Source organism: Cyanistes caeruleus, chromosome 8, assembly GCF_971803275.1.
Source record: "Cyanistes caeruleus chromosome 8, bCyaCae1.hap1.1, whole genome shotgun sequence".
Taxonomy (NCBI): domain Eukaryota; kingdom Metazoa; phylum Chordata; class Aves; order Passeriformes; family Paridae; genus Cyanistes; species Cyanistes caeruleus.
The window spans coordinates 24209161-24233503 of record NC_141708.1 but is presented as its reverse complement, the minus strand read 5'-3'; the positions used below and the strand labels follow the sequence as shown (position 1 = coordinate 24233503).

Here is a 24343-nt window from a genome sequence, read left to right as displayed (position 1 = left end):
CTTTCAGATAAATATGTGGATGAGAGGATTGGGTTTTTCCATTAGCTTTGTCCACAGATACCAGCAAACATTTCTTACAGTTCTTTTTATACAAAAGCAGACAGTGGTTTCAGAATGAGCCCAGAATAGGTACATACTTAGTGTAATTAATGAAATATCTTAAATCCAGTGAAAGTAACTACCAATCCTATGACCATAAAATACATTCCACTTGAAATTTGCTCATTCTTGTACTATTAACTTGTAAATTAGATTTCAGTTTGCATATATATACACATACACTCAGGTGATCTTTCCTCATCTAGATATATAGAAATACCATTTAACAGACACACATTGCTCCTTCATTTTCAAACACCATTGATTTGTATTTTATATCAAGAACTGCATTTTTGTCTTGACTACCAGCTATCACCAAAATTCCATCCAGGGCTAGCTTGCCCAAAGAATCTATACAGGCTCTACATGCACTCTACAAACACACTTCAGAGCCTGCTCACTGTCCTGTGACCCCAGACAGTGCTCCAGGCCTGGACCACTCCTTCCTTTTGTGCTGTGAGCCAAAATCAACATTTTGACTACCTCTGTATTCATTCTTTAGCTTGTTTGTAATGCCAAGTGTGAATTATTTAAGGACAGGAATTGCTCTGCACAAAGAGTGCACGTGTGTGATAAAAACTGCCTCTGTCCCAAGTAACAAATAACACAATAACAGCAGCAGCAACTGTGTAAATGAAGAAGTGAATGCATTTCACAAACAACCAGGAAATTTCAAACAAATTGCACAATGCTCTGCTAGCACACCAGCAACATAACTGTGAATTTGAACTGACCTATTTGCTTCAAAATACCCATATTCAATCAAGCAATAAAATCACACAAAAAATTTAAATAGGAGAAAAGAATAATTTCCCCTAAAAAATTAGAGAAAACTAATGGAAAATGCTAGGTCTCTGTAAGAAGCCTGACACACCATGTTTACATTGACAGCATCCATATAAACCAGTGTGTGAATATGGACATACTGAACACCTTGAAATCACTAAGTCCTGCTAGCCCATGTTTCTTTAAAATATTTTCTCATAGAATCTTGCCCCTCTCACTCAGAGGCTCAGACAACGGCTTCAGTGACTAATATTTGCAAGTGACGCAATGCAAGTCCCTCCACCAGCATGGAGACAAATGATGACTAACCCAGAATTTGTGACTGCTATTAAGATTTCCTCTTTTATCCTGCTCTGAATGATGCCTCCTACTTTACTTCCTTCTCTGACTGTTTCTGATGATGTCTGCTCTGTGATTTGTTTGGATATTTATGGCACATATGAGTGTTCATGTACTTCAGTGACTACAAAGAAGCTCTCTCCATGACATAAGCAGTGAAAGGACTCACTGCAGACATTCCTCTCTATTCCCCACTGATGTGCTGTGGACAGGTAATAAAACCTGAGAAGCAAGGTAAATATTTTGCAAGTGTATGAGTAAATAAGAAGGGTAATGACAGGCAGGAATCAAACCACAATGTCACTAAAGATTCTTCTAATGCAAATATGCCGTACAGTTTGTAAACACACTCCAACTTTGAGCAAGCAATGCTTCAGCCTGCTGTTAAGAAGTTATAATTATTACTTCACTTTCTTTGCCTCCTAAGCATGTTTCTCTTACCCATTTCTCTCCTTTACAGGATGCAGAAGGGATTTCATATATCATTCTTCCATAGTTTTCAGTGGTAGAGTCAGATAATTTGTTCAGTGGAAGGCTACACTGGGTTCTCAAAGACTGTATGATCACTTCATCCTAATTATAAATACTGAGTAAATCACTCAATTTTTACTGTATTGAAATTAAAATGGGTGACACCTCAAGAAACCATATTGTTCACAAATAATAAAGCCTCCAGCACCACACAAAAAAGCCAGAAAAAGAGACCAGGTACAGATTTGTTTAGAAATATTCATTGTGCACATTGAACCACATTATACAACCCAGGACCTATTGTTAAATCTCAAACATTATTAATAACAGAAATTATGGCAACACCGAAATAGTGATAGATGTGCCTCACAGAATATGAACTTAAATAGCCTAATATCCACTTACTGTCCTAAACCTCATCCCTCAAGTCTCACCTTAGTTACCATGAGAAAATGACCCCATGAGAAATGCAAGGCAATCTCATGGTTTGCATTCCCCAGCATTTACTCTGGCCCATCACCAATTACCAATTACATGCATGTCTGAGTACTACTTTTGCCATACTGGATACAATATCCACCCTTTCTCCATCACATGAAGGCTTCCTTGGTTTCAAGTAGTAGGAGATGCTGAAACTTGTGCCACTCAATTAGAGGATTGCTTGTCCCTCCACTTCACTCTTTCAGCTTCCATTTCTGTCCTTAAAACTACCCAAAGGAATATTCCCACCATCAAAGGAAAATCCATGTAAGTACCGTAATGAAATGTGACCAATCCAATTCTCATTTGCAAAGAGCAGTGGTTTTCCCCTGTTATTATACAGAGCTGTGAATTATCCTGAAATCCTTTTCTTTAAACTTGAAAATGGCAGCCAATAAAGAAAGAAGCTTCAACCTCTTCAGCCAAAGCGAAATGCTGCCCATGACATTGTTTCTGTTGAACTGTACAAGGGTAATTAAGTCTCTCACTGCACCCTGGAGGGCAGTGAGTCAGTTTGGGCTCAGCTGGAGCCCACTAAAAGAGTATTGACTAAATTTACAATAGCGCTAATGAACCTATACATGCTACTGGTCAGCATTAGAGGCCAAACAGCAGAGGAAGACACAGAGCAAAGACCAAGAGACGGAGGGAAATTACTTCTCAAAGTAATTTTTCTACTGTGATGCAGCAAAACTGCAATCAAGCAATGAGGAGGGATTTCTTAGCTACTGGCAAATGTACTGAACCTACCAGTAATACAACACTCATGTTGAAGAGGTACATTGGTGGTAGTTAGGTCTAAAAAGCTTCTCTTAATCCCAGTACTAGACAGATACCCAGTCTCTAGGAAAAGTTACAGACTTCATGTGAGACAGAGACTGATAGTTAATTCTAATAAAAATTGCTTAATAACAAGTGACCTTTGTAGAATAAATTAATACAAGTGAATTACTGTAGTTTATACATGATTTGTGGCATTATTTTCTGCAATGTTTATGTTGTCACTAAAGCAATTGTATATGTATCTGACACTCTGTTTACATGTCTTCATTCCTGGAGGAAGGAAAGACTCAGATGGTTTAGTGAAGCATGCATCCCTAGAGCATTGGCACTTTACATATTGTGGAGGAGGGTGAAAACAGAATTACACATTCCTGGTGATTTTCCACATCACTTGTTGAGAGGGCCAGCCAGGTGTCTAAAATGCTACCTTCATAAAGCATCTACCTCTGTTTTAAACACTGTAAATCTACCAATTACTGCACCAGATGCTGACTTTCCAAAAAAAGCCTTTTCAGTCCAGCCACTGACAATCAAGTTTCCCATAACTGGGCCTTCAATGGCTACCTTCTGCTGCTTACCCTCAAGCCAGCTTTGCAGTTTTGCAGGGGGTCTTTAATATCTCTGAAGGGTATGTAATATATAATATATGTAATATGACACACATATTACATATGAATTCACACAAACCATTAAATCTACCAACCCTGTGCTAACTTTCTCAGTTGACACCAAGATGAGTAGGCAATTGCCACTGGAACACTGACTGTCATTTCTCCCACATCTTCTTTTGTCACCCATGGACACCTTGAGAAGAGAGCATCTCACGACAAGGTGTAAGGTGTCAGAGAATGACACGGGGAAAACATGTCTTTGCAATAACACATGGCCAAAAATCAGAGCAGGCAAAATACAACCCAAAACTGGGGCTGTTGATCTGGTTCTGACTGATGGCACCTCTCTGTGTCTGCACCTTGCTCTGCCTCCAGGCAGATGTGTGCTCGGGGTGCTCAGCACCCCTTGCCTGTATTCTTGGTTGGAGCCTCTAGGTGACACTACTTTAATACAAACGAAACCATAACAATTTCCAAACAAGGTTCCTTGCTCTTTTCTTTCCCCACTACAACCTGATGCATTTGCAGTGGAGAAACAGCACAAATCCCACAGTCTGAACAGGCAAGAACGCCTCAGATAACTGAAGCACCAAGATATGAGTTTCATCTCTGGGCTGTCTCACAAGTTAGGCAGTTCAGCTTCTTTCATTCAGGTTTAGTTTTTGTTTTACTTGGATTTCTTAAAAGAACACCACTCGTATTTGTACACATAATATTTATATACACATCATATTTATATGCACGTAATTAACATTTATTAATATGGATTCAGTTTGAAAGCCTTCTTGACCACTGTGAACCTAACACCAGAAACTGGGAAAAAGAATGGGGAAAAAAAGCAGCTTAAGTCCTTTCTGGAGCATTTTAGTATTTCATATTAAAAAGGCAGTTCAAATTCAGTATTTGCACTGCACCATGCAAACCTAATGACTCCATAAGCTATCAATCCCTGACAAGCTATTCAAAATTTACGGATCAAATGGATTTTTTTCTTTCCTTTTGGTCAAAGTTCCACTGAAAATGTCCCCAGCCTTGAGTATTAATTCTAGGAAACCCCACCATAACAACTGAAAGACAAAATTTGTTTTTGCTTACTGCCAATCAAAACCATTTTGGAGATCTGCTTTTATTTTCTTTGTGAAAACCACTAGACATTTAGAAGGAGATAACTGACTTGTCATTTTTCATTGAGATTCTTTTTCGAAGAAACAGAACCAGCACCTCCCCACCTGAGACACATGCACCATCTTCATACACCTACAGTGATTGACAACATGTTTCAACTTCAACACCTAACATTAGTTTATAATCTAGGTGACAGTTACTATAAACACATTACAATTAAAAAAAACAAACCACAAAATTTAACCAAGCTATCCCCTGACCTTTTGTGTTTTCCATGGGCTCTGTAAACCCCTCTATACAATTTGTTGTTCACACAGAGGAACATGGCAGAGCCAGGAGACACCAACGTGGAAAGAACATGAAGACCACTTACAGTCAGCAAGAATATACGATGACATATTGTGAAGGAAACAAAGAGAAAGTACCTCTGTACATCACACATGATGTGCAGAACCAAACTAAGAGCTGATGTTGTGTGCAGGTACCCTAAACTTTTTACATTCAAGATGAGGAAAGCAAGAGGGTGGTGTAGTCAGTTTGTATATTAATAAATGACTTTGGATGCCTAGCAAGAATTAGCTTTTGATTGATACCATCTATGTGATTCACACCTTCCTCAAATACGTTCCTCTATTTTGCATTATTATTTGAAGATGTTTAAATTGTATTGGCATAATTTAAGGCACCATTCTGCATTTCACTAAGCAAACACCTAAAACACAATCCTATCCAAATCCCAGGGTGTTTCTATGTAATGTTAGAATGAAAAAAAGCCAATTTGGAAGAATTCTACAAGATTTTATTTCCCTCTATTCTTAAAGACACGACTACAACATCCAGATTTTACAGAGAAAATTCACAGTTCCAAAGTATATCCCATGATTTCTCAAGCCTGTTGACTCCCTCCACTCTTTCCAACTAGACGAACACCTTCTCTAACCCTTTGGAAAGTTTTGATTCTCCCAACTCTAAATGCACAGCAGATCCACACCTAGTCCTTGCCTACCAAGAAAGAATTACCTCAGATGTTGTTTCAGTACTGGATGTTGCCTGTACCATGAAAAGGAAGACTGAAAGCAGTTAGAAATTTTGTAATTCGCTGTAAAAAGAAGGAGGTTGTTTTCTGGCAAACCACATGAGAACACAGAGCACTCTGAACCCCTTCTAGGTGAGCAGATACAGGTGAAGCAGTCAAAAGGTGAAGGCAACAAGCCATTTATCAGCTCAATGGTTTGGATGGCACCTGCTGCTAGCAGGTGGCTATCATGCCCTGCCTCTGCTCTTTTAAATATCCACACACACATTTATAATAACCATTCATGCAGCCACACACATATGCACAATACAGGCGTTTGCATGGAGACTGAGAGAGCAAAATCGAGCTGACAATTCAGCAGGTGATACAAAGTACCTCTGGAAATGGAAAGCCCCTAACTTTTTCTTTATATTTGTGACAAGGCCTGTGAGGCCTGCATGATTTATGACTGCACAAGGCGGGAATGCTGCCTTCCATTTCACATTGGGTTGCTACAGATCAGGCTGTGTGTGACACGCTCGCGGCTGTGCTTCCTGGCGCCTTACTCTACACTCAGTGTCATCACTTAGAGCCATGCCTGCAAGTCTCATGCTGCTCTGCATCTGATTTTAACTCCTGGAATTAGAAAAATGCATTAGGCCAAATAATTAGATTAATTCATAAGTTTTTGAACCTGCAAAAACCCGCACCTCCCCTGCATGCACACACAGTCCTGCTTCGCTACAGATTTCATATATGTCCACGCACATGTGTGTGCACACGCAAAGATACAGAGATAATGCAACTTATTTCTGTTCGTGTGGAATAAATGATCACAGCTACGCAGGTAAGAAACAGAAATGCTACTGAGACCCACTCCTGCCTCTAAGAAGCAGAAGGGGTTACATTGTCTGACATGGGAACTACAGCATCCATCTGATAAAAGGAAAAAAGATTAAACCATCACACCCAGTTCTATTGTCACACAAGTAGACCATGCAATGCATTACTACAGCCCAGATTACAGTCACAAAATCCACCGGTAACAGCCCTGCTATTAACATGCCACCTGTTACCTTTTTCAAAATGCTGAAATTATCTTATGATCGTTTTCAGCTTGACAAATGCAGTTTAATCTTTATTGCATCTCACAGCACAGACCTGCTTCATCCATGTCTTATTTATCTCACGTGTGTCGGAATGCAACCCCGAGCCCTCAGTCCCCCCCTGCCACCAGGCATTCCTTCTGCTCTGCTTTATCAATATACCTGGGTTTCCATATCCGACTGCTCCTTTACAATAAAAAACACACCCACCCAGTATTCTACCATTGCCTGTTGCCTTGGTAATCCAAATGCCTGGGTACTCGCTGATTATCGGCGAATGAGACTCGCATTGTTCACACCGCAGCGCGTCTGCTATGTTAATGTGAGATAATGGCAGCCAGAAGACTCCTTTTGTTCCCAGCTTTGCTGTTTATTCATAGTGCCTGGAGGTCAGCGACTGCTACAACAAGCGGGGAAGGAACCGCTGAGAGCGTGAGCAGATTCCACTTCTGCTTTTGCCTCTGAGACAGGGGGAAACACGAGCAGCCCCGCACAGCGAGAAGGGCACCGGGAGCTCTGCAGTCTGACTCACGCAAGGTGTAGCAGGCGGCTCGGAGGAAGATGTGATGGACTTGCACTTCCGAGATTTTAGATGAAGCTGATTTACGCTCCCCGACAACAGAAAAAAAAACCGCTTTCTTCGAGAGGCACGGCGGGAAGGGAGGGAGAGAGGGAGGAGGGGGCAGCACAGCACCGCCGCAACTTACGGGAAGCGAGCCGGGCTGGGGGCTCGGGGGTGCCCGGGGAGCAGGGACAGCCCTGCCGGGGGAGCAGGGACAGCCCTGCCGGGGGAGCAGGGACAGCCCTGCCGAGCCCCTGAGGGCCGGGGGCGGGCGGGACCGAGCGGCCGGGCCGGGCCGGGCAGGGCAGGGCAGGGCAGGGCCGGGCAGGGCAGGGCCGGGCAGGGCCGGGCAGGGCCGGGCAGGGCAGGGCAGGGCAGGGCAGGGCAGGGCAGCCCGGGTAAGTGACCCGGCCGGGGAGGGACGGCGGAGGGGCAGGTCTGAGAAGCGTCTCCCCGAGCCGTCCCCGCGCTCTGCCTGGCTGTCAGCGGAGTTTGGAAATGCTGTTGGTGACACAGGGACACGGGCAAACAAAGCGTCACATCGCATCTCCCCTGACGCGTTAAGTGGGAGCTGAGAGCACGAACAGGCTGTGGTACCTTCCCCGCATTCCCAGCTTGGTGGAGACGAGGACATTCAAGACGGTGCCCCGGCTGGTGCGCTGCTCCTCATCCCCGGAACAGCCCTTTCATGGGAAGAAACCACCGAATCCTGCTAAAGGCACTGCCGGTGTCTAATTAATGTCACCGACCCATCTGCCCAGGTTGCTGATGCGCTCTGTCTGTCGAGCAGGCTTTGTTGTCATTTCTAGCGAAAACCAGCCAGGAGTGTCTTAGCTCGAATTGCTAACCCTTTTTGGTTTTTTTTTTTTTTTAGGGAAACCATTAGAAAAGCCCTCCACCACTGCAAATAGTAATGACTATTTCCTTTTCTTCTCACTGCGATTCTGAGAGACTTGAGAATCCAGGCGTATGGGAGTAGCAGGAATACAACAATTGACAAAATTGAGCACCGGGAATTCACTCCTTTTGTAATCTATTTACAGAGAAATCCTGTGGAGGGTGACATTTTCATGTAAGTGAACGAATAACAGATACACGTTAAAGAAAAGGCACAAAGAAAAATATCAAGTCTTAGACAAAATATGCATCTGTGATCCCGTTGCCAAATTATCCAAAAAGATCCAAAAATCGTTTAAAAAGAGCAGGTATTTGCCGGGATTTATGTCAGTAATTTTTACGTGCCAGACTGTAAGCTCCCTCCCTGCTCAGAAGCCATGTCACCTCCTGGCAGGCAGGCTGGAGCGCGATGCTCACAGCGTGGGTACCCAGAGAACAGCTACTCACACTCAGCTCACCCTGTGCTGAACCAGCCCTTCTGTGCCTGGAAAGGACTGCTAAACCCCACGGGGGGACCTGATGCTGCGCTGGTCCAAGGGCACTGGCTTGGTTCTGATGCTCCCTATCCAAAGGTGTTCAACCCAGTTAAAAGAATCCCAATGATTTTAATGAGTTTTGCAACAAAGGGCTAGGCAAAGTACAGCTTTCAGTGTCACCACATGCTGACAGTCAAAATGGTTAAAAACCAGGGGTGCTGCCAACAGTTAAATGATTTTTAACCCCATTACCACCAGAAACAAGTTGGTTTCATTGAGAAGTGACAGAAGGTACCTTCCCAATGTTCTCAAAGAGGAAAAATCATGTAGACTCAGCATATATCACTTGCTTTTCAGAGCAGACCTCATGCAAAGAGCCATGATGCCCCTGTGATAATCGCTAAACACAAATCACAATCGACCAGGCATTCTCTGGTATTAGCTCTTCAATATGGCCCAAACACGAAAATGATACCTGTCTATTCAAAGCTGTTGCCATATTTTAAGAACTAACACAGATAGTACAAAGCCTGAGAAGCTCAGACTTTGCCTCAGTCAGCAGACATACCTTAAATAATATTTTCCTAGTGTTTACTTATAAAAATATCAGCCAATACTTTAAATTAAAAAAAAAAAAATCACAAACTAAAACTGTAGACTACAATCTCTACAGGAAAAATATAGTATATAGCTACTTAAACATACTTATCAGAAAAAAACACCCTACAAAATTATTGTAGTCCTGGCTATATATTAGTCTTATTACAACAGCACTCACTTTGACTCATCAATCAACATAGAAGACCTGTTTTCACATCTGTGCAAGGTGCTGTGCACACAAGAAAAAAAATCCTCCTTATCCTATACCTTTTACCAAACATGTAAAGAACATATATTTGAAAACAAGTTGCCCATTATTGTTTCCTGTCACCACAAGAACTGATGGCAAACTTATCTAAAATGAAATGCAGATTTTTCACATGAAAATATTTCATATTTAATTATTAACAGCTAATGGTTACACTCATCAGTTTTCAAGGAGAAGGTACTCATCATTTGCTTTTAGCTTCTACAGGCTCAAGGTTTTCTTCCACCTCCTTCCTGTAAGTGTATGTGATAAAACTAGTATTGGTAGTTTCACTCAGAGGACAAGATGGACAAACAACTCTTGGGGACAACACTCTGGAGCAATTAGTAATTAGTTTGTCTTTGCAATGCTTAGTGTATAAGCAAACTGTTCTGAATAAATTTTCCATTTTTTCTTCTTCTTTAAGAAGTGGCACTTCTGCAGAAACACTTCTTGATTCTGAGCTCTTCCCTTACTCTCTCCTGATAGTAAATTTTAACATTTCTTGACAGAAAGGAAACCAGAAAAAACAGCGAAGCTACTCTTGCAGAATCAGAAGTAATACAGGTTTCTTTACTGGGTATATTCTTTTATATTAGGATTTACCATCTGTTCAGTCCCTAATTATATTTATTTCACAACTCCACAACCAGAAAGATGAAAAGGCTTTGAAACAATTTTATCTTTTACCTCAAGAGTTATGAATTCTTTTGCAAATATTGTCCCTGCATGTCAGAGCCATGACATAATGGAGCAATCCCCTGCTTCAGACTGATGTATAAAACATGCACAATGTTCTTCTTTTCATAAAAGCATGCTGCACCTCACCTCATCCAGACATTTTTAAAGTGACTATCACTGTTGGCCAAAACAGCCTATGATGCAAAACTGAAAAGGCAGCAGCTTTTACAGAACTTCTGGACTGTACCCTTTCAGAACTGTTTGTACTAGTACGTTATAACCAGTTCACTCCTGATTGTCAACAATGAAAGAGCCAGTCCTCACCACCCAGTAAACATTTAGACAGAATTACCATTCTTTTCCAGGAGCTCCTATGACTGTTTGAAAGTTCAGCTCTTAGTCAAGTTTAAATTGGAAGAAAAAAAGGACAAAAGAAGCATTAAAAACACTCTTTTAAAGCAAGTCTAACCACTAAAAGGTATTTATGATTGCCTGAACATAAAACATTAATGGTAACAAATAACACAAATACTGTAAGATTGAATTAATGCTTCATTTCATCTACTGTTTAATTTACTCTAAACCTTTGGCATTAAGTAACTTGTGATAAAAATAGCATTATCTTTGTATTTCTCATCAATCACAACTGCCCTATAGAGGCATTACCACCTTTCTGTCACTAATTATGAGCACCTGGCAATTAATACAAAAGACCAAAATTTGGAGTGAGAGTGAAGACAGTAAGAACCCTACAGATGCTCATGACAACACACTAAACAGCTGTCTATTTCTAGGTGGTTTTGTTGACAAGTAAGTGCTATTACAAGCTGTGCAAGAAATGAGAAGCCCCCCCAGAGTTTGCCTGAGTCAGACTGACGTGAAAATGAACTATGGCAATTCCTCCTGGGATTGATTTGAACTGTACCCATTTCAATGAAGATTCAATTTGATACATGTGTACAGGTCCACCACTTAATACAATAAAGTGTTAAGCAGGAACTTCATCAAAGCATTGGAAGGTGTAAAATGACAATAATTTGTACTTGCACAACAGCATTTGCCAAACACCTTAAATTAATTCAAAAATCAGCCACCTTGAGTAGTATCTGTTATTACAGATAGTTTGTCAGATTGGAAAACTACAACACAAATAATTACATTATGCCCTGCAAGCTAGACATTTCACTCCTGTGCAGAAGGACGAGCCTGAAGACTAACAGCTCTCCTTAAGTTTCCCATAAATCCATTAAGTAGGACTGTAATTAGACGTTATACAGGATTAAGGAGGTGGATAGGTCCTACACTGGTCCTTAATACAGGATTAAAGTTTACTCATATGAATCAATAAAAAGGTCTAAGGCAAAAATAAATAAAAAACCCTCACATTCAAGTTTGAGCTGACTAGTAGACTGAAAAGACTTAAAAACACCCTAAGATTTGGAAGTTCTTTTTGACAACACAGTGCTCATTCTGTTCACAAAACACAGGAGTTTGCAATCCAACCAACTGCCCTACATTAGACAGCAGGTATTTAGCTGATTTTTTTCTATATGCCACACTTGATCATTCTGTTAATGAAAAACTAAACTTAGAAAGAAATTAGCACAACACAGCCCCTACTCTGAAAGCATTTGTTACATGTGTGCACATTCTCATATGGCTTACATTCTGCTCTCTGTAAGTGCATTTAACCAACAGTAACACTATGAAAGCCCTCCTTGATCAGTCTACTTCAGTTTTCTCTCATAGCTCAATTAACTTTTAAAAATCAAAGATTGTCCTTAAAAACAGGCCAGACCTGAACTACTTCTAGTGTAAGTGCCCATAGTTCATTAAATATGAATCCTTAGATTTAGATTCTTGTGATACATTATTGAGTCACAATTTATTTTAAACAGCTGAGTCCTGTTTCAACTTTGAGACTAAACAGCTGTGTTTCTGTAGTGCCAGCTAGACCAGGATTCTAGTCCCTGACTAGAGTTCTGGGTAATTTTGTTGCTAGTAAAAGGAACAGCAGAAAAAGCCCTGTGTGGAGTACTCAAGATGGCCTGATGACAGGGAAGGATTTAATTGTGTGTCTAATGATAATCAGCTCACATATATCTACATTGCTTTTGTTAACTGAAGTTCTTGAATATGCTCTTGGTTGTTCTAGTTTAGTATCGAGTTCATTTACAAAACTTGAAGTAGCTGGCTACATCAATTGTTTCAGGAAATACAAAGCATACTTTTTTTTTCCTTTCCTTGAATTAACAGAAAAGTCTTGTGGATTAGAGATAAGATACTGTGAACTTTAATACTAAGCTTTTGACCCAAATGTAATCTAATGCAAATACAAATGGTGCTTCATCAACAGCTTCATCACTTATTGTAGTTAATACTGCACTCAATGGCTTTTCATCTTTTGTTTAATTAAAACAAATAGAAAACTCAATTCTTCACCCCATATTTCACTACTGTCTTATAGACTGATTACAAAACATGCATGAAAATAAACAGTTTCAGGTGGAAAAAGAAGTTGGAGAGCCACAGGATGTCTCATTCTAATGTACCACCTGAGAGATTTTGAGCAGCTATGGTTAAATTACAGACAACAGCATACACCAAAGCAACGATGCCAGTATTCCAAATCCCAAAGCAGCTGCTGCAGCTATTGTACATAAGAATTTATGCCACAGAAATTCTGTTTCTAGAGGGGCATCTCATAGGTAAAGAGCAGTAATTTAGAAATTACTCCCAGTGTCTTCTCCAGTAGAGCATTTCAAAGGCAATACTTGGGAGAAATATGCAGGATCTGCCTAATACTGGGCAGGATGCTCTACTACAGGCAGAATGTTGGGTGACCCAGTACTGCCAGAAATGTTGGTATTTAGGTTTAGTAGAGGAAAGTATTTATTTTTTGACATGTGACAGTTTCAGTGGAAAATTGCCACAAAATAAGTGAGTTGTGCTTATCTTATCTATTATCTAGTAATGTAGCACACAGCCCCTGTGAGACAGTCTTACTTTATAGACTCCAGAGGAACAGAGGCTAAAAGGTCTAATGAGAATCAGGCATCTAAAAACTACAAAACTACACCTAAGAGAGCACATACACTGCAGCACATTCTCTGCAGACTGGCCACTAATTCCACTTTGTCTTCTGAAAAACTTCTCCCAGGTGTAAAATTATTTTAAAACATTAAGTTTTCTGTGTGTTTTTTTGTTAAGTGTGTTTACAATCAGTCATGTCATAAACAACTAAAAAAGAGGAAATCCAGGTACTCTGAAAAGCAGTGATGATATACTAATTATACTTCAAAAAAAGGACTTTATTTATTCTCAAGTGCTAAAATAAAAAGCATAGTGATTGCATGGTTTTCCCTTAAATGTAACAAAAATAATGAAAAAATGTCCAATCCAAGCCCCAAAAGTTGTTTTCTGACAAATATGCATATGTAAATGCACTGGTACAAAGATATCCCTAAGCTCCATTCTAACACAAAAGTTCAAGTTAGCTAGGCTATCATGGAAATTAGGTACAAGGAATTTAGACTCATTACACTCTCACAGTCCTTTAGTAACAAAAAAAACTCTGCATTATAACGAATTTATACTATTTGTCATTTCTTTACTGTGATGCTCAGGTAAAGAAAGCCTTGGAAAAAAATTCTCAGAACCATAAAGCATGGAATGAATACTCAATCCTGTCTACACTTATCTCCAGCTTTTGCTTTGACCTAGGTTGTGCAGACAAGAAATACAAACAGTGCTCCTCTACATAATTTGGTTATCAAATCACCATCATTTGTTCATGTTTTCTTTAACACAAATGCTGTGTGATCCTCACCTGATACAAGACTGTACGGGACATCCTCTGATCTGTGGCTGCACCCACAGTACAATTTCATTCCAATGATGGTTAAAACAAGGAACATCAGTGAAATCTTTTCAACGCCAAGAAAAGCCAGTTGTATTTAAATAAACATCAGGCAAGTGTCTGATGAGAGACATGATGTACAAGTTTATCTCTAGGGCATAACTTGAAGCTTGAAAGCAAGCCCACTTGATCTGAGCACAGATTTGAAGACGGAAGTGTCACTTCACTATGCACGGGGCAATAGCAAGGAGAAAATCTGAGTTTATTTAGTGCTTGCTGTAATTACAGATACCCAGCTGGCCCTAGTGCTGAGCAGTGCATGGAACAGTGTCGCTCCCCCATCAGTGGTAACAAAGATTTCCAGTAACAGATCTGTCACACAACACGCTGTCCAGACTGCAGTGCTGTGGGCTGGGCCCAGACTCACCTGTGAGAGAGGGTGGGTTTCATGGAGCTCATAGAGTTCATGGGGGGTTGCATGGGGAGCTTCCCGGGAGGATCGTTCTGCCGGCTTTTCTGGTGGCGAAGCAGCAAGAGCCGTCCCAGCTCCTCACACCACGATGAAAGCAGTGCTGTGCAAACAGAAGAAATGACAGTGAGCACACATCTGGGGAACCAGCACAGCCCAGTGCAGGTGCAAGCCACAGCAACGGGAGTCGAGCCAAACTGACAAACACCAGGAGTGCAAAGCTCGTCCATGAACCACCACTCACGCTACTACCCTACTGAACTGAATCTTTTTAATTGCCCTACACTATCATCAGAACATTTTTACCCAAGTTACAAATATTCTGCATGGCCCAGCAGGCACAAGAGAACTTCTCTGAGCAGCAGAAATGAAGAATGGATGAAGCAAAAGGACATGGGATAGCTGTTACAAGTAAGAAGCAGAATAATCCATTTCACACAAACAGAAACATAAAAACATAGAGAAGACATCATTTACGAAGGGGAGCAAAGAAAAGGGGTATCTTTTCTGTTCAGATGGTTTTTTTAAAAGATTAATTGCAGAGAAACCCATGTGCATGAATTAATTTCCAAAACTGCTATGAGCTACCAGTCTTGAATAGATAAACAGGAGAATGATGTATGGATACAAAGTTAGGCACTTAAATCTATATCTGACCCAGCACAACCCCTAAATGTGTATTTCCATTATGTGCCTAATCTTGTAGTCAATGAGGGTAATTCTGTGCTTACAGGAAAATCACACTCATGAACTATGAAGATGCAGAGATTTCTTAGAGGGAAGAAGAGCTTGCAACTCCTTCTAAAGACATGAAAGGGGGTCATTATTCCTGAAAATGTGGCCTCTCCCTTATGCACCCACACTCAAAGTGACTGCAAGTGAAACCTGGCTCCCTTGAGTGCACCCAGCCAAGACACCCCTCTGAAGCCTCCAGCAATATCCACCCTAACCTCAAATCTGCCTATTTAATTCCAACATCAGAAGTGGCTCTGGTAAAAAGTCAGCCAGGTATGAGGACACAGTGAGGAGTTTCACTGGAACAAAGTGCAGACTAATTGAAAAATCCTGCAGTGGAAAGAAATCAATTTCTCAAGTGGAAGTGCTTGGGCTTTTTTCTTCTTTAAAGGATGCTTTACAAAACCCTCAGAACAAAAAAAAAAGCTTTGTGTTTAATTTTTAACTAAGTGCCTTCCTGAGGTGTTGCATACTGAACACAAATCAACAGATTATACGGGTGGGTGAGAACCAGAAGACTACTGAAAACCCAAGTTGAAAACCCAAGTTGAAAACCCAAGTTGCCACGGTGGTTTAGAGTAGTAAGAGCTCGAGAGTAATTTCAGGCCTGCTCCTTTAAAAGAGACAAGTGCAGAATCCTCTAAAACTGAGGCTTCTGTTTTCACGTCTTAACTTTCTAATGGTTGTCTTTCACCAAATAGCATAATAATAAGCAGTAGCTAACTATCATTTCAGGGTACACCACCTTCTTTTCCCAGCAGCCATTCACATGTCCTGTTAACACAGAACAAATTCCAAAGAGACTAACTGTAAAGTCACATTTCTGGGGGAGAAAAAGGAACCTGCTTTACCAAAACCACGAACCAGTATGGTTTTCCATAGAAAACCGTATGTTTTTTTCCAAGAAACAATTGGATTTTCTCAAGTTAAATGGCCACACAAGAAAAATACTTATAGCCTGGGCCATTGCTGTGAATTAATCACACATTTGGACAAAGAAGAGGTAGCAATTTTATTGCATTTATCAAGCAGAAGGTAAAGAGCAGTGTTTAGGAGGCATTTTCGAGCTCTGCTGGGGACATCGTTTCTTTATGTAACTAAATATGGTCACTTAGAAATTGTCAGCCTCACATGTAGCCTACAAAAAGCATTCCCCCGAGCTCTGTGAAATGTTCCAGCAACGAGTGTCAGTCTAAGCTGCTTCTCTATTAGCCAAGGAATCTGTCAACAAGCATTTGATCAAATTATACTCACCTTTTATCCCTGGCATATCATTACTAATGTGCCAGTGACAAAGGCCCCCCTCCCCCTTCCCAGCCGCCTGGAGATACAAATTCCTGCCTCACAGGGTTTCTTCCCTTGTGCCACAGCCACTTGAGCTCGGGAAACACGAACAAAGTGTTCTGCCGAACACTTAACGCAGCCATCACAGAGTAATAGTGGATGAGTAATAGTGGATGCTGAGCACTTTCACAGCCGAGTGTAATTACTAGGGAATCATCCATCTTAGACGAGGCTGTGATGGGAGAAGGGAGCTGCTCCCTCTGCACACCTATGTGCATTTGACAAGTAAGATAAAAAGCAACAACCCAATGGATCTGGGGGCATGAATCTGCAAACAAAAGGCAAACCTGCTTGGAAAAAAAAAAAAAAAAAGCAGTGTAACTCCTGGAAAAAGAATATACCAATGAGAGCATTGCTTTGGTGAGGTGAAGATAAGAAAACATCTTAATGAATTGTTATTATTACCAATATCCAGTATGCAGATTTATTAAGGGAAAATGTAAACCATCAAAGAACAAAGAGGTCCTCAAGATAAGCTGGATGGTTTTATTCTGCAAGTTATCTGGAGAGGACTCATGTTTTTAGAAACTAAGAGACTGCAGGTAAAAAAACCTAGCAAATTTACTCATCCCTATCACAGCACTCATTATAGAGAGGTTCAACCTTTCCTCCCTCGGGACATTTCAACTCATGTACCATGTATAATAATCACTCTCTTCCCTGTGTTGGTACTTGTGCATGGAATGAAAACAAAGCTGTTTGTCGCCACCTTAGGAGTTACCACTTCCCCTCTGACCTGCTCTATCCTCCCTCTAAAGGATTCTGCTCTCTTCTGCTGGAAAACACAGAAGAGCCTGCCATCTCTCCTGCCCCATCCACCTCCACTGCTCTGCTCTCTGCTCGGTAAGATGAATATATACCCTGCCAACACACATCTGGTACAGCTGGCTTCTGGAGAACATCACTTCCTGGGCTATTCAAGCAAGATAAAACAAACTCAAAATGAATTTACAGATTACACTATTCATCTTTAGTGTACTTAGTTACTGCTTTTTATGCTGACAGTATTAGGCGTATCTCAACTCATTTACACTCAAAGCACGAGAATTTCAGTATCATACTATAATGCACAGATAAAGCAGCAAGCACAAAGGACAGCTACAGATGGTGCCAACAGTCAGTCTCACCCTCTCATAGCACAGCCAAGCAGCTGCTTTTTCTCCCCCTCCGCCCCTCCTCCTTGTACAACAGGAGCACAGATTTTGCAGATGGACCATCCACACCGTCTCTCGTAGCCCCTTGCTGCGGCAGTTTAATGATCAGATTTAAATCCTGTTCCTCTGCTGCATTGCTACAATGTCCCTTGCATACAATCATGTGCCTTTCCTGCTTAAGTTGAGTTCAACTGTTGCCATGAGAGGAAATATAGAATCCTTGAACGTGCACCCCCTCACCCCCCCAAGAAGCCCTGTACACAACCCAGGTGTAAAATACAACCTGGTTAATGCACTAAAATTGACGTTTTTGTTCAACCCCTGTTCAGTCACAGAGGGCTCTGCTAGCTCATGCAAAAAGATGCAGAATAATGGCAATCAAATAACATACTGACAGTTTAAGTGTATTCACACATTTATTTGGCTTAAAGGGACACTCTCTGGGATGATTGGTGCAATGTTTGACCTACTTTTCTCCATCTGCAAAACCTGTATCATTCTTAATGGGATTGCGTTTTACTTTTAGCACTGATCTATTTCCATAGGAATAAATCAATACTGATTTGCTAATGACGACTGCGTTGAGAAACCAGCGCAGACATGAGCAGCCTCAGCTTTCACATTTGTGAAAAGCAGAAATACAGATTTAAAAATAAGAGAAATTTCAATTACAACTAGCCCAAGGGGTTTCCCAAAGGAAGTAAGAGAAAAAAATCAGTTCAGAGATATTCAGCTTGCTGCTACCCAGTCCCATTTTTGTTTTTCTATTCTTTGAAGAGGACCAGACATGGCAAGAGTGTGTCTCAGCACAGAATGTGACCAACCTCTCCTTAAAATACTCATAAATACACCCACACACCCAAAGCTGGCAACGTTTTATGTCCTTCTGGATGTGCCCAATAGTTTTAAATCCTTTCATTGAAAAAAAAAAATCATAAGACATAGCAACGTTTTCACATTGGGATCCTGGGGACAAGGAAGGGAAAGAAGGCTGGAAGGCAATTTTTAATTTTTTCCCAGTCAGCCCAAGTCACATTTTAAGCATTTCTCTGCAACCACAGAGCTAAGCCTTGCTTGAAAGAGAAAGGAAGCAATTGTTATTTAATCCCCTGCCTCTAGGAGCCAAGTCTTTAAGAACATGCCAAATATCACAAGATTTTCGACACAATTATTAGGACCGGCCACATCCCCGGTACTGTTCCTGTCCTGTAAGGGCCCTTTTGTGCCGAAAACCTGCCAGGCAGTGCAGGAACAAAGGCCTCCACTGCTCCCTCTGTGGCACCTTTCCATCCCTCATAGCCATGAGTGTCCATCACCCAGCAGTAGCATCACAACTGCTTTGTAAGTGCTGGGGCCCTTCCATTAGGAAAATCGAGGAGCTTGAGCTGGGGGAAGCCACAGATGATGCCCAGGCTGCTCGCACCACTTAATACTTCTTGCCAACAAGTGATGCTGGCATACCTGCAAATATTACATGATGGATGCTGATGATGCAGCTCAAATGTAATTTTACAGCCATAGCACAGAAGATTGGCACAGCCCATTACAACCCTTTTTAGGCCAGGGACCAGAAGGAGTAAAGAAACCAGGGTGTGCAGTCAATGGCACCCCACGGAGGCCCTGCTGCACTCAGGTGGCTGCACCCACCCCGGCTGTGGGAGCTGCAATCCTGCAGTGCCTGGCTGTCCTCGGCACCGTGCAAAGTGCCACAGTAAGCACCTCCAGCGCCTGAGCCCGCGGCTCCCTAGAAAGCAAAATACAGAGAAGCACAGTGCTAATCTATTTACCTATTATGATACCCTAGTATTAGTTACAGCTTATCACCTCAGTAAATCGCTGCCTCTTGTTAGGGAACGTGCTTAAAGGTGCAGCAAACTGTTATTTACAGGCAGACACTATATTTACAGCCACAAAGACAGGTGAGGAGGGGATAGGACAACAGCTCAGTAATTTCAATGCCTTCTGCTTCCCGGGAGACTGCTGGAAGAGCACAATAGGATTACTGCTTCCTTGCTGCAGTTAAGCTGCAGTAGATAGTTCAATAGGCAGACTGGCAGACCCGTATTTCTTATTTGCTGCAATGAAAATATTAGGAAAAAAGGAGGAGTTTCATTTGGAGAACTATCTGTTCAGCACCATCTCGCTAGATTGGTTTCATGTCTCAGAAGGAAATGCATTTGGCTGAAAAGATATTTACAGCATAAGTAAGAAAATACATCTTTTTTTACCAATCATATCCATTAATTTTATATTGCTTTTAGAAACAAGTTTGTATTCCTTTACGTGGTGAATTCCAGATAAGTAGAATACAGAGCTACTGAGTGCTTTCTACTCTCTCCTCTACAAACTGCAATCTAAATACAGCTTTTATAAAACATCCAGTGAGGTAATTTGGTGGAGAGGGAAGCAGCAATGAGAAGGAGAGGAGTGGAAGTAACTATTGTCTTGGTTATTTAGAGGAGTTATTCTTTCTACGTAGAAAAATGGAGACTATATCACATTTGAAAAAATACATTGAAAATGTTAACTACCTAAAGCTCAATGTGCTGACAGTATTAGAAAAATAAGGTCAATTGCATTAAAAGGATGGAATCCTTGCAATTCTGTGAAACTGAAAATCACATGTTTTCCTTGTGTTTTAAAAGCCATTTTGCTTTTAAAGAGCTAGGAAATGGAGAGAGGGAGAAACCAGTCATGCCAAACTATTTCAAGGATTGATTTTCCTGCAGCTCTCCTCCTCACATACTCCAGCAGAGCCTGGCAATGGCTGGCTCTCCTGTCGGACAGGGCAGCAAAGCAAGGCCACAAACGAGGGATGGAACAATCCATTCGCAGAGATTTGTGTTTGTCCCACTCTGCAGGTACTGCAGGTACTGCTCCACAGCCCAACCCTGCTACAGATGAGCCCTACCCCATTCATTACATGAGCTTCTGCTCGGTGTCTGCCTCAGCACTGACAGCACGAAAGGGAAGACACAAAGCCAATTACAAAGTAAAAGTATTAATTTCTCAGCAGTCTGACAGTTCAACATGGACTGAAAGCAGTTCCCAGGGAGTCCATCCCTCCTCCCAGGCCTATCTCTCCAGCTGCCAGCAGATGCCCACTTTGCACACAGCAGCCCACGGTGCACAGCCAGTGCTTACTCCCAGGTGTTTGCTGCCACCTCATGCCGGGAGGCTTGCCCCCCAGTTGGCTGCTTTTTTGGAGCACCTGAGGATTGTGACTGCTCTATCAGGCAAAAATCAGTGATGTTAGCTTAGAAGTCCAAGTACGTTGGATTAAACTGACTGATTTTATCTAAAAAGTGCCAACACAAACCTGCTCCAGTGTAGTGAGAAGAAACCCCTCCAAAGGCAAGCAGATTAAAAAAACCCCTCATCCCAGCAACTGCACAGCAAACTGCATGGAACTGAATTCCCCAGCAGAGCAAGGGGGCAGCTGGCTCAGATCCTCATTTGGGAGGCATGAACTGCCCTGCTAATGACAACAGGAACACAGAATGGACAGCCACAGTTCAACATTGTGGAACAGGGCATGATACACATTTCTACCCCTAATATCTAAGTAATGTCCTTTATAAAGAATGCCTCCTTCATCACTACAGCTACAGCCGTGTCTTACAGAAATATCCAGCTTTACCCCAGTAGGATCTCTAATGCAATTATGTATTACAATTAAAAAACAAAAAATCATGCAGGTTTGTAGGAATATAGATAATGAAGGGAACACCTAATTAAACTGAATGTAGTATAACATTAATTAACAGAGGTTTTATTCAATGAAAACCTTACTGCAAACCTGAATGTTATTCAGCACTTGCTTTCAGGACTGCTGCATGAGACTGACACCATGTACGAAGTCTGGTCTTGAATATGGGTCCAGCTTGCCTTGGCATATCTTCAATCCTTCACAAATACCTCTCAAGACACATATATGTGTAGGCTTCCCCAAAGGCTCTTGCCAACTGGAATAGTACATGATGGAGACACAGACTTGAATACAGCTATCCTCACCCCGTGCCTTCAGTGGAACTGGGATTTCCTAATTTCTTTCTACACTTGCCAAAACTTGGCAGAGGATCTTACCAGATTCACTACATTAACTTTGAAGTAATACATTACAAAACATAGCAACAATGGCTCAATTTGGCAAGCACAAGACACTCTGTACAGATCCAGATAAAATACGTAAGCATCTCATTTAGGCTTAGCTCTACCCAAGCTGCTACATCTGAAAACACAGTCCATTATACAGAGAGAAGACAACACTGCTAAAAGGCTCACCAGCAAGTGAATCTTGGATAAGGCTTTCCAAGGAAATGCACTTCAATAGCATTAGACTGCTTGTTTTCTTACTCATCCAATTGTTGGTTTCACTGCTTAGATTTCAAACAACAGCATCTTTCATTACCGCTGTACGCTTTTGTTTTGTAATGCCCGTTCTAGTCATCAACAGATTTTACACATAATCCAGACATCTGAAAAATGAGACTGACACACTTGAACCCATCTTTGGCTACAGAAAAAGCAGTGACCTACAGGTGAAAGGCTCAGTTTCATTTAATCCATCCTCAGCCCTCCAATTACTACTGTAAACAACTCCTGAGCTAACACCACCGCTACCATCTAAAAGTGCTAGGAAAAAACCCGACAGATGAAGTTAACAAAAGCTGGAACACAAGGAAGCCATGCACAACGATGGAAGTCTGGAAGAGGGAAAATCTGGTGTCTGTCATGAAAAGAAAGAAAGGAATAACTGCAGCATTGGAGGTTCAGCTTTCTATCATGGAAAACTAACCCAAATTATTCAAAAGGATCAAGAGGAAAGTAAAAAATGAATAACAACCAAAACTGACTTTTCAGAAACAAATCATGCCTTGCCTCTGTACTTACTTTACACTAGCAGACAATCGACCTTGAGTGTAGATTAGTTTGATTTTAGTCAGGCTTTAGTGCTGCTTAACATGACATTCTCATAAATAAACAAGGGAAATTAGGTCTAGCTGAACACAACACAAAATGGCAGGAATCTTAAGGCTTACCAAACTATCAAACCAATAGTTGGTAATAGAAATGAGCGTTATCAGCTTCCTCAATAGGAATTGAGGCCAGTGAAGGCAGCAGCTGTGCTGTGCTGCTAAAGCACACCCAACCAGCCCCCTCAGCTGCATGAGTGGAACCAAAGTCTGGGAGATGCACAGTTCTCCCTTCTTTGTACCCCACCACCATGTACAGCCACAGAAAGGGGAGAAAAGTAATCACAATGATTAGAAAAAACCCTATCAATATAGCCTGCAAGAAATGATTACATGGATTAGGGCTTTTGGTAGTTTTGGTTTGAGCTTTTTTTTTCACAAGAGGGAAGACTGACAGCAGTGTTCTGATTTACTAAATAACAAAGCATTAACTATATCCACAGCAGAAACATCAATATATAGAGATAAAAAAGACACGGGTTAGATATTAGGAGCATCCCAATGCTCTTTAATGCCCTAAGGGGTAAGGTGAGGAATTTCCATAAATGGAGATGCAGAGGAAAGGTCAGATACAGATCTAGGGAGAATGGACTCTTCAGCCGAGGGGGCATGGCATAGACGACTTTTTGAAGTCTTTTAGAATCAAGTGAAATCTGTGTTTGTGAACAGAGGAAATTCAACCAGTCTGCATTGGGAAAATATTTAAATCTGGCTTGTATTCACAGATATCCCAAAAGACATCTTAGCTACAGTGTGGGGAGCTCCTGCAGAGACTGCTGAAGTGGCCATCCAGCTACATGGCTTACTGGCTAAGTTTAAAGATGAAAGAAACTGAGAGCAGGTGATGTGCTGAAGGTCACACCATCTGTGACAAAACAGAGTCCCAGAACAGAGAAGATCATACACCTTCCTCTCTTTGCAAGGAAAAACCACAATCACCACATCAAGGGGTTACTGCTCTGTGCCCACAGTCTCTGTGCCTGCCATGGAACATTTTCAAACAACAACTGTAAAACATCTGGAGAGGCTTTCAAGGAGGGGGAAAAAAATTACAAAAACCACACAACCAAAATTTATTGCAGAAACGTGCTTCCAAAGTTAACACTGCACAGCCAGAACTCAGAAGGACCAAAAGCTATTTTAGGAACTTTTGCTTTTTGGTTCTGCCTTCTTGGTCTTTGCTTTAACTTTACATTATTTTATATTTTTACAGGAAAAGAATGTTTTATCAGGTGTCCTCAGATTTTTTTATTTTTTTTTTGTATGATTAGTGTAATACAAACTTTGCCAACTTCTCTAAAACTGCTGAACAAAAAAAAAAAAAAAAGCTTGCTTTCAAAGTTGGGGGTTGCAGGACCATTTCATTTTTCATACTATCCAAAGTTTGTACTTGAACAGAACTAAGCTAAAAGTATTCTAACCCTATCCTTCTACTCACTCCTCGTTCTGAAACAAATATTACAACTTCGTAAAACAATTCCTAAGTGCTAAACATGAAATCAGTTAAGGACATCAGGAAAGAGAAACT

The 24343-nt window shown here is 41.2% G+C and overlaps 1 protein-coding gene and 1 long non-coding RNA gene across 37 annotated transcripts in view; one reads left to right on the top strand and one right to left on the bottom strand.

Moving 5' to 3' along the window:
• The window catches only part of ZMIZ1 (zinc finger MIZ-type containing 1), a 341851-nt gene that overhangs the window by 37209 nt on the left and 280299 nt on the right, over positions 1-24343 (bottom strand). For 30 of the 36 annotated variants that reach the window (XM_086899623.1, XM_086899610.1, XM_086899616.1 and 27 more), the window contains one exon: positions 14565-14709. In XM_086899623.1, coding sequence (XP_086755749.1) covers positions 14565-14709 — 145 coding nt within the window. Of the gene's footprint in view, positions 1-5714; positions 6110-7025; positions 7665-14564; positions 14710-24343 lie in introns of those variants that run through there. The other 6 variants (XM_086899634.1, XM_086899636.1, XM_086899643.1 and 3 more) reach the window with 5 other exon arrangements.
• LOC147651931 (uncharacterized) lies at positions 7747-9628 on the top strand. Its single transcript, XR_015289789.1, has 2 exons — positions 7747-8138; positions 8252-9628. It is a non-coding gene; the product is annotated as an uncharacterized LOC147651931 (long non-coding RNA).